At 31.0% G+C, this 11297-nt stretch overlaps 1 protein-coding gene across 1 annotated transcript; it reads left to right on the top strand.

Annotated features, from left to right (window-relative positions):
* Nucleotides 1–6980: 6980 nt before the first annotated feature.
* LOC142636237 (putative F-box protein At1g49610) lies at nt 6981–11051 on the top strand. Its single transcript, XM_075810383.1, has 3 exons — nt 6981–8391; nt 9034–9216; nt 10441–11051. Exons 1-3 carry the CDS (start codon nt 7216–7218, stop codon nt 10783–10785), a joined length of 1704 nt encoding a protein of 567 aa, XP_075666498.1. The 5' UTR covers nt 6981–7215; the 3' UTR covers nt 10786–11051.
* Nucleotides 11052–11297: the final 246 nt, after the last annotated feature.

The raw sequence follows: 11297 nt of genomic DNA, 5'->3' as shown, positions 1-11297 counted from the left end.
CCCTTGAAGTGACCTGCCATAAATCCTAATTCCAATAGTCTTATCAACCTGTATCAAACAAAAACAGCAAAAAAACTACTGCATCAAACCAACAAAAAAAAGAGTGTAAAGCCATATATGAGAATGGCATGTCTCATCTAAACAATAATTTCTCAAATAGAAGGTTAATAAAAAATACAAAACCCAACATGGCAATAAATGCAATTTAACAAAACCTGCTTCCAATTGGCAAAGAAGTTTTGGCACACATATAACAAAACCTGTAACATATGCATACATAAATATGAGAAAGAATCCTCAAAAATAAAATTTTAAAAAAAATTGAGAGTGAAAATGGATTGGATCATCTGAGCAACAATAAGTAGCAAGTACAATCTTTGTGAAGTTTGGATGGAGGCACTTGTATCCCAATTTTTTTTGTCTCTCCCCATGCATTCTTTGCGGTTACGATAAGGTTAATAAATGGTGTTCAGTGAGATCTAAAAAGGCACCTATGAATATGATTAGAAAAAATGTAGGTGTACAATTGGTTTTTTTTTTTTTTGGGCAATAACGGTAGATGTGGGTTTTTTTTTTCCTTCTGTATGACAGATGTGTTTTTTTACAAAGAAACGTGTGTGTGTTTGTTTTAATTTTAATTATTTTTTATAAATGGATAAAGCAATTTGCAAACCATCTAGAGAGTGATTCTATTTTGTAGGCAACATTTTAATGAGAGTTAATAATGTATCTACTTATAAAAAAAAAAAAACAAACAAACAAACAAACGTGTATACATCTATTTAGTTTAGTTTAGTTTTTTTGTTGATAACTACTTAGTTTTTTTTTTTTTGGATAAAAATTAATACTAATGTTTTTGGATAAACATAGGGTTTTTTTTAATGATAATAAAGTAGTATTAGAAATGTAGTTTTTTTTTTTTTTATAGGAAAAAAACAATAGAAACATAGGTAGTTTAACTAATTTTTCTATTAAAAAAAAAATAAGCGTATAGTTGCTTTAGAGAAGTGTGTTAATGGAAGAGTGTTCCTATTTTGTAGGCAATGTTTTAGTGCAAATTAGATATATACTCTTACTAGACTATCCTTTAGTTTTGTCTCTACTTAAATCTAGGGGTGTAGGGCTATTTTGAAACAAAAAAAAAAATCCGGTCTAAAAAGAGGAAGCCCCTTAAATAGTAGTATAGATAAATATAGATAGTTCAATATTCCATTAGAATCTTGGCAAATCTTCAAATGATAAATGGATTGTTTTGCATATACAAAACACAATCATAACAAATACATATTAATAATTATCATAATAATTAAATTTCAAATTTTGTAAAAAAATTATATTTTGTTATATTTTCTTATTCATTACTGTCGTTATATGGATTATTGATTTATTTATTTATTTTATTGAGATAAATTAATTATTATGCACTAAGCTTTTAGTTACATACCTTGCTCAAAAGAAGGTTACTTTTGTGTGTTGGTCTCTTTAAAAAAAAAAACAAAACAAAAGAAGAAGGTGACTTGGTTAGTTGGTTGTCTAAGGTGAGTTTGGTTTAGTTTTCTGAAATTGAACTTTTTGTAAAAATGATGGTTTTAAAAAGTTTAGAATGAAATTGAGATTTTTGAAAAAGTAGAATGTTTGGTAAAATATTTTTTTTTTGTTGAAAAAAGATGAGTGTTTGGTTAGTATATATTAAAATTTTGATTTGAGGAGTAAATTACCAAAAAAGACAATATATTTATAAGAGTCCAAATCTTCTGTTCCATTCTTCCTGTCCCACTAAATACTCCACAAATAAAAACATACCACATGTCCATCTATTTTATTAAATGCAAAATTTATGCCTTCTATTATTTCAACTAGCATGTAACTCCATGCAAACGCATGGATGCATTTAAAATTTAAAAAAATTATTATAAAAATATAAATAATTAGTCAAATTAATTTTTTTTAAAGCTTGTAACATATGCATTCATGCATACATATAGATCCATTTAAAATTAAATACAATATTTATAATAAAATATAGATAATTAATCAAAATATTTTTTAAATTAAACGTAATTAGTCACATATTAAAATTCTTACCTAAATTTAATACAACTTATGATAATTTTTTTTTCAATTTTTAATAAGATAGAACGAGTGGTGATTTTTGTTATGTGGTAATTTTTATTTTATTTATTTTTGAGAAACATGTGGTGATTTTTATTAAGTATATGTGATTTTTTTTTAATTTTATAGTTCATTAATATTAGATTCTTATATTTTGCACTCATTAACTCAATTGACACAAAGATTCTGTTCCACTCTTCTTGTTCCACTATATACTCCACAAATAAAAACATATCACATGTCCATCTATTTTATTAAATGCAAAATTTATGCCTTCTATTATTTCAACTAGCATATAACTCCATGCAAATGCATGGATGCATTTAAAATTAAAAAATATATATTATAAAAATATAAATAATTAGTCTAATTATTTTTTTTTAAAGCTTGTAACATATGCATTCATGCATGCATATAGATACATTTAAAATTAAATACAAATTTTATCATAAAATATAGATAATTAATCAAAATATTTTTTAAATTAAACGTAATTAGTCACATATTAAAATTCTTACCTAAATTTAATACAACTTATGATAATTTTTTTTCCAATTTTTAATAAGATAGAACGTGTGATGATATTTTTTATTAGGTAATTTTTATTTTATTTATTTTTGAGAAACATGTGGTGATTTTTATTAAGTATATGTGATTTTTTTTAATTTTATAGTTCATTAATATTAGATATTTATATTTTTCACCCATTAACTCAATTGACACAAAGATTAAAAAACTTAAGTAAGCACATAGCACAAGATTAAGTGGATAATTATGGTGTAATTCCCACATAAATTTAGACACATAGTATAAAATTGGATTATAATTTCAAATTCTAATTCAATTTTCTCTAAATTTTACCTATTAGTATATATATATATATATGACTTATAAATTTGAATTTCTTTTAGTTATATGATTATGTTTTTTATGATTTATTATATTGGACTCCTTGTTTTCTACAGTAAATTAACTAATTTTACACAAAAATTTAAAAATTTAGATTAGATGGGATACGTAGCACAAAACTAAACTCTATTTGAAATTCAATTTTTACACTAAATTAACTCACTTGGCACAAAATTAGACTCTAATTGAATTCCAATTTGAAATTTAATTGGATTTTCCCTCTGCTTTACCTATTATTATTATTATTATTATTATTATTATTATTATTATTATTATTATTATTATTATTATTATTATTATTATTATTATATATAGATTTCCTAAAATAAATAAATAAATAACCCATCATATTTAGGTAACTCAAATAATAGAAGACATAAATTTAGCATTTAATAAAATAGATGGACATGTGGCATGTTTTTATTTGTGGAGTATATAGTGAAGTATGAAGAATGGAATAGAAGATAAGGGAGTTATTTCATATTATGGTTTCACCGTAATAATAAAAAAAAATTATAGTTATAATAGTTTATGTCTCAATTATTATGGTTCCACCTTAATAAATTCTAATTTATTAGATTAAAATTTTCTAATCTTTAATTTTACACTTTAAACTATAAAATTCTTAATGTAAAAGGAAATTTATTTTCTTAAAAATAATAATAATAATTCACACTAAAGTCTTAAAAATACTTACCTAGAACATTTTTTATTTGTAAGTTTAAAAAAACCAAAAACGAGAATCTCAGCATTTGTCACCCACTAATGCATGGGTGGAGTAGTTTTGTTTTTGTATAGAGTGCTTCATAGATCACACAGTCACATATATTCTTTGGAGCATCTTTCTTAGCGCATAAATAGAAGGTCTGCACCTCCCTCCCTCACCCTCTGGCATCATAGTGGCACACCAAATGCATAAATTTGCGCGACCGTACTTTTTGTCTGCTTCGTTTTGTTAGATGATGAAAAAGTCGTAGGATAGAAAATAGTGGAATGATAAGAAAAATTTTAATTTTTCTTATTTTTGTTTGGTTGAGAGTAGAAATCTAGAGGAATAAAAAAGTGAGTCTATATAAATCTACTCATATATACTTATTAAGCAATGATGCCCAATTAAAACAGGAATATAGGGTTTAATCACAGCCTACACAAAAAACCAATTGGTATCTTAGTCTGATAATAAAGAGCTATCATAAGGAGGTAGGAGCGGATACCATATGTTAAAACTCTAAAAAAAAAAACCCAAAAGTGACAAACAAGCAAAAAATAATAATAATAATAATAACCATCCAAATTTATTAAAAAAAATCATGTCAAGAAAAAAAAAATCACTGTCTTGTTAAAAAAAAGAAAAAAAAGAAAAGAAAAACAAAGCAAATCAATGTCATGCCCATGCCCCCACCCCCCCCCCCCCCCAAAAGAAAAAAAAGAAAAAGAGGTCGCATGTCCTAGGAAAGCAAAAGAAAGAAAAAACAAAAAGAAAAAAAAAAACAAAGCAAACCAATGTCATGCCCATCCCCCCCCCCCCCCCAAAAAAAACAAAAAAAAAGAAAAAGAGGTCGCGTGTCCTAGGAAAGCAAAAGGAAAAAAAGAAAAAGAAAAACAAAGCAAATCAATGTCATGCCAATGGCTCCCCCCCCAACCAAAAAAAAGAAAAAAAGAAAAAGAGGCTGTGTGTCCTAGGAAAGCAAAAGGAAAAAAAAGAAAAAGAAAAACAAAGCAAATCAATGTCATGCCCATGGCCCTCCCCCCCAACCAAAAAAAAGAAAAAGAGGTCGCGTGTCCTAGGAAAGCAAAAAAAAAAAGCAAATCAATGTCATGCCCATGCCCCCCAAAAAAAAAGAAAAAAAGAAAAAGAGGTCGCGTGTCCTAGGAAAAAAAAAAGGAGAAAAAAAAGAAAGAAAAAAAAAACGTAGAGCCAACTTTCCCAGGAAAGCAAAAGCTTACAAAAAAAAAGAAAAAAAAAAACAATTGGGAGCATTTGTTGTTAATCAAGTAACAGTGCGTTTGGAAAGGCTGGAGGAGAGAGAAAGAGAAGATAAATGAGAAGAAATATAGTCCTTTCCTTTGTATGGGTACCATGGAAAAAATAAAAGAGAAGAAACTATTTCCAATGGGCTCACATACTTGCAATCCACTCAAATTGAGCAAATTTGAAGGGTCCGTCTTATTGAAGGGGTGGAAAAGTGGAAAAATAGATAATGTTGGGATGACGGAAAAGTGAGAGGATAGAAAAGATTTTAATTTCTCTCATTTTTATTTGGTTGAAAGTGAAAAAGTAGAGGATGGAAAAAATGAGTTTGTATAAATTTACTCATATACCCTTGTTAAAAAAATATGTCTAATTAAAATAGAGATCTGGGGTTTAATCCCCGCCTACACCAAAAACTAATTAATACCTTGATCTAATGATAAAGAGCTATCATCAAAAGGCTGGAACGGACGCCATAGATTAAAACTCTTTAAAAAAAAAAGTGACAAACAAGCAAAAAATAAAATAATCACCCAAATCTATTAAAAAATAAAAATCATGTCAAGAGAAAAAAAAATTGCATTTAGTTAAACAGAAAAAGAAAAAAGACAAACAAAGCAAATCATTGTCATGCCATCCCCCCCCCCCCTTCCCCACCCCACCCCACCCCACAAAAAAAAAAAGAGCTAACTTTGCCCACACGAAAGCAAAAGCTTAAAAAAAAAAAAAGCAATTTGGGGGCATTTGAGGAAGAAGAGAATACCTAGCTCCAGACGAAGAAGGCCTAAAAACACGGGAGGACTCTTAGACAAGTCGCTGGACGAAAAATGTCAAAGGAGAAAATTTAGGAAATGTGAAAGGGTAAGAGAGGAATTCTACTATTTATAGGCAGCGATAGTTGATATCCAAAATGACGCGACCAACCAGAAGACACCTCGTGGCATTTTCCTAAAAAAGTTAAATTGACACGACAAGTCAATTAATGAGATTATAACACGTGGCACAACTTGGAACAGTGAAATTTGACCAAAGTAATGATGACATGTGGCATGACCATTAACCACTGAAATAATAATGTGTGTCAAAGTCAACGGTAAATACTATAGTATTCTGGATGACCATTGGATAAGAGGGCAATTGATGGTGAGCTAAAAATTGAACCATCTCCAGTTCGTTCACAGGAGTTGTCCAAAGCAAGTAAGATTAGCCTAACATAGGAAGGTTGTCCATTGTCAAACAGTTGTGCGTGGGCAGGAGGGTTGTCCATGATGAAAACACTTGGACGACCTCTCAACACTTAAGAAATTTCAGAATGGATTTATGTACGAAAATTAATAATTTGGACAATATTCTACTATTTTGAAGTATGAGCAAAATCTTTATTCATTTTTATAACTTTCAACTAAGCACTTAACTTCTAATGACAATTGTGGAAGATAAGATTAAACATTCTAAGGTCTATAGCTGTTATAGAAGTTAAGTTTGAACTTTTTAACTTCCACATAAGTGGAGAAAGTTACTAAACAAGTAACCACTCTAAAGTCCACTATATAAGGATTTATCTATATCGAATGAAAGTAAGTTTCTAATACTCCTAAAAAGTTGAAATTCTTGAGTTTTAGAGAAAAAACTAACTTAAACGTTGGAGGGTTCTTGGCCAGTTCACCCCGGTTTCCTTTGATCTTGTGTTTTTTTCTTTTTTGGCATTTCAAACAATTACTAGCCTATTGAAGCCCGGAGCATTTAACCTATTAATTTTTTGTGCATCATTAGAATATACACAATTTTCCGTTCTTTTAGGACTTTTTTCTCTCTTCCCATCTGTTAAAATACTTACCCTTAAAAAAAAACTATAAAATTCTTAAAGTAGATGAAAAATTATTTCCAAAAAAATAATACTGTAATAACAATTCACACCAAAGTCTTAAAAATACTTACCTAGAACAGTTTTTTTATATGTAAGTTTAAAAAAACCAAAAACGAGAATCTCAGCACTTGTCAGTTGTCACCCACTTATGCTATAGAGTTCCTAGGGCTCCTACGCTTATCAAATTAAAAATAATAAAAAGCTCAGTTGCTTGAGTGCTTCACAGATCACACAGAAACATTGTATACTTTCAGTGAGTCTTTTTCCTAATCTACGGCCCTGATTAATTGTGTCTATTACAAAGAAGAATAGAAAGGTAAAGAATCTCACATCGCTATTCACTTCTGATCTGAGAATGGAGGAGGCAGAAAGCTCTGCTTCTATCCACTGCTTCTATAACCGATACTATCCCACCAATAATTCTGAAGAAGAAGAAGAAGATGAAGATCGTCGAACCAAAAGCCGCAAACACGCACCAATCTTAGAAAAAGGTGAAGATCGAATCAGCACCTTACCTGACTCCATCCTCCTCAGCATCCTCTCCTTCTTGCCCACCCGACAAGCTATCAGAACAGGCGTTTTATCCAAAAGATGGGCCTATCTTTGGACCTCCGTTCCCTCTCTCAGTTTCGAACTCGAAAACCCTCACCTCAGTGGATATTACCACAAACACGTCGCCATGGACGATTTCGCCAGAGAAGTAGATCCCATGGACGATTTCGCCAGAAAAGTAGATCCCATGGACGATTTCATCAGTGCCGTAGATCACACCCTGCTCTTACACACGGCTCCTAAACTCACAAACTTCTCAGTTCGATTCGAGTACTCGCCATGGCGAAAGGCTGATCACCTCGATCGTTGGGTTCGTTTCGCCACAACTGGCAAAGTAAGCCAACTTAGTCTACATTTATGTGAAAGACATATTAGTGATATCGGTCTTGGCAGATACGAATTGCCTCAGCATCTCTACGCCAATGAGTTTGTTTCTGAATTCAATTTTAGTTACTGCAAAATTTTCCCTAATGGGTTACTACATTGGAGTTCACTCAAGCACTTGTGTATTGGGCAATCGGCCTTGTGCGAAGATGTGATAAGGGAAGTGTTAATGGGTAGTCCTAGACTTGAATCCTTGGAATTGCATGATTGTTGGGAGTTTAAGCGGTTGGATATAGTGTCCGAGAGTTTGAGAAAGTTGGTGATAGATAGCTATGCGATATATATGTTGGAAGGTAATGTCCGTGAGTTGGAATTGGAAATTGTGGCTCCAAAGATCCATTCTTTGGAAATTCTGGGTAATTTTGAAATGATTAAGTGTCGGATAAAGGATGTGTCGGCATTAGTTGAGGCTAAACTCGATTTCGACATGCGGAAGAGTCGTAATTGTTATTATGAGGATGATTACCGCGCCTACTATTATAAGGAGTATTATGAGGAGGAGGAAGGTTATAAGGAGTACCAAGACATTGTGAGAGACATTCTTGACAGTGTGCATCATGTCAAGAAACTCACTGTCGGCAATTGGTGTCTCATGGTTAGTTTTCTTTAACAACTCTCTTTGTTTCGTTTGTTTTTCTTGATTGCTAATGTTGATTTCTACTTGCAGAGATTAAGGCTGTATCTTTTATTGTTGGTAATGTCATTGCTTGGCTATATAAATTAAATAATGCACAGCATCTATTGCATTTTTAGTGGCAAGTTCTTGCACTATTGGATTTTGCTTTAAATATTTTATATTACTACCAAAAGGAAAAATCACCATACTCTCTATTGTGAGTTGGGCTTGGAGGCTAAGGCTCTTGTTGTTACGAGTTAGGCTTTTTCTCTGGAGCATCTTGATTTTAATCCAAGTTGTAATCAATCAACAATTAAAGGACCTGATATTACTGGTCCAATTTCATGGGTTCAACTTTTGAGTTAGAGACACCTACTTTTAGTTTTATGATAAGATGTAGGGCACCTGTTTTAGTGCCAAATAATGATTCATCATGATAATCTGTCAGCTCTAAATCAAGGTCTTGGTGCATAAAGTATATATTGACATTTATGTAACTTAGCTTTCCGTAACACATGTTAGATAATTTGTTCTGCTGATGTATTTTACAATTGATCATGTTATTTGTTCTTAGATTCACTTTAGCTTATTGTGTTTTACATCTTGCTTTGATGGACCTAGATTGTATCTATAATGTCGGTGAAACATCTGCCTTCTCCATTGCCAAAGTGCCAATGTTTAACAATTGTAACAAGCATGGAAAAATGGAGCCTTCCTGGCATTGGAATCCTACTTCAAAGTTCGCCTTACGTGGAGACATTGAATATTGACTTCCCACTCTCCTTCGTTTGGACACCGTTAGCGGTATGTTTTCTTGGACCAGTTTCCCAAATGTCATATCAAAGGAACTTTAATGAAGGGTTAATTCTAATCATTAATATATATATATATATATATATATATATATATATAATTTAGTTCAATGGGTCTATCTATTTACGGGGTCAAAATGATCCAGTGAATTCTTGACGTAAAGAGTAAATGATTGTTGACTTTTTGAACATTGAAGTGATTGTTTTGTGAACTATTTACACAAAACCCTCTCTTTGATAATACATCTTCCTTCTCACAACAAGACATCAGTAATAGGCTAATAGTATCGAGTAAAAGTCATTTATGGCCAAAGTTTTTATACCGGATTTCAGGCATAGACAATGAGAAGACTTCTTCACTTAAATTTAATATAATATTTTTAAGTGTCAAGAGGCAATTCTCTAAGCTTCAAGTTTCTGGACATTGGCTATTCTAATGGTCTATTGATCCTTATTTTGGATTTATTTGAGTTTGGTGATTTGGGTTGGGGTTCAAAGTAAAAATCCATGTTCGACTAGGAATACTTATTGGATAGTTTGCTTTCTATTCAAGAATTATTATTATTAATGTTATTATTATTCTTTTCTTTTTCATTTTCTCCATAAGTGGTGAAGCTTTGTTTGAAATTTCATAGGAGGTGTGATGCTTAGAAGTTCCTTTCTCTCTAAATTTTTTCAGCAACTTGAAACCTAGCATTCATACATTGATTAGGATTTGGTTGGGTCCATTGCTGTGCATTGGACCCATTAAGATTATGACATGTGGTCAAAAGTAAACACGTATCATAATTCTTATGAGTCCAGTGCATTGGAGTATTGACCCTAATTTTTACCCATTGATGTATCACCCTCTAAATTCTAAAATCCAAAATCACCTGTCCATCAAAATAGCCTCAATTACCCCATGAAAAGGCTAGATACTATGCAAGAGTTACTTTTCATAGCAACCCAAGTTTCAGTTGTTCCCTTTTGTTGGATCTCCAAATCCTACTATTCATTTTGTCATTAGAAACCCTTATTATCCTTTTTCCTAGCCTTTTTCCTTCCAAAACCTAATTATAAATTCTTAAAATCCTAGATGTCCAAAGTTGATTCAAGAATTCCAAATTTGATTTGGCTTTGTTCCCTTCTCTTATGTCAACTCCGTTATAACATGACAAGATATCATAATTTAATAATGAACTTCAAAATGGGCTAATGTACTTTTATTTTGCAGTTTCTAGTTAGTAGATATGATGAAGTGGACCATTGGAAATCAAAGGAGATCTATTTCAAGTTTTTGTTACGATGCCTCAAGTTTATCAAGATCAAGCTTTTTCATTTTGAAGGAATCCACACAAAGAAATTCACTTTCTTGGTACAATTTCTACTTACGGATGCAAAGGTGTTGGAGAAGATGGTTATCACTAACTTTTTGTCTGTGCAAAATCCAACGCCTAATATGCTACTGAAATCTCTACAAGGGGCTCTAATGTTGTTAAGCTTCCCTAGATCTTCTCCTCATGCAGTGGTTATGTTACCATATAGGGGTGGCAAAATTGAACACGACCTGCGAACTTGACACGACAAGAAATTAGCAGATTATGGGTTGATATTTAATGGGTTTGTGTCATATTTGGGTTGACACGACTAACTCGTTTAATAAATGAGTTGGGTTAGTGTTCAACATATTAAATCTGTTTGACCTGTTTAATTAAATGACATTTTACCAATATACCCTTTAAACTTAAAGTATATGAACTTATTAGTAGTTGTGGTTTATTTTCTTTGACGTATTGTAATTGATTATTTGTGATATTGAGATATGATTTAGTTTTGAATGATTAAGTTTTGAATGATTATTTGTGACGCAGTTACTTATTAGTTTTAAATTTTATATTAAAAATATTTATTTGCTTGTTTTTTCATATATAATTTTTTCATTTTGATAAAATTTGGTAAATAGGTGGATACGATTGACCTATTTAGGTTATGTTAAGGTTGAGAAATCTTGACTCGTTTAATAAATATATCAGGTTAGGGTTGGCTTATATAATCAAATATTTATGAGTTGATATGACATGAACTCGACAT

Source organism: Castanea sativa, chromosome 5 (assembly GCF_040712315.1).
Source record: "Castanea sativa cultivar Marrone di Chiusa Pesio chromosome 5, ASM4071231v1".
Classification (NCBI taxonomy): domain Eukaryota; kingdom Viridiplantae; phylum Streptophyta; class Magnoliopsida; order Fagales; family Fagaceae; genus Castanea; species Castanea sativa.
Note: the sequence above shows the minus strand (reverse complement) of the source record. Positions and strands in the feature narration are given on the sequence as shown.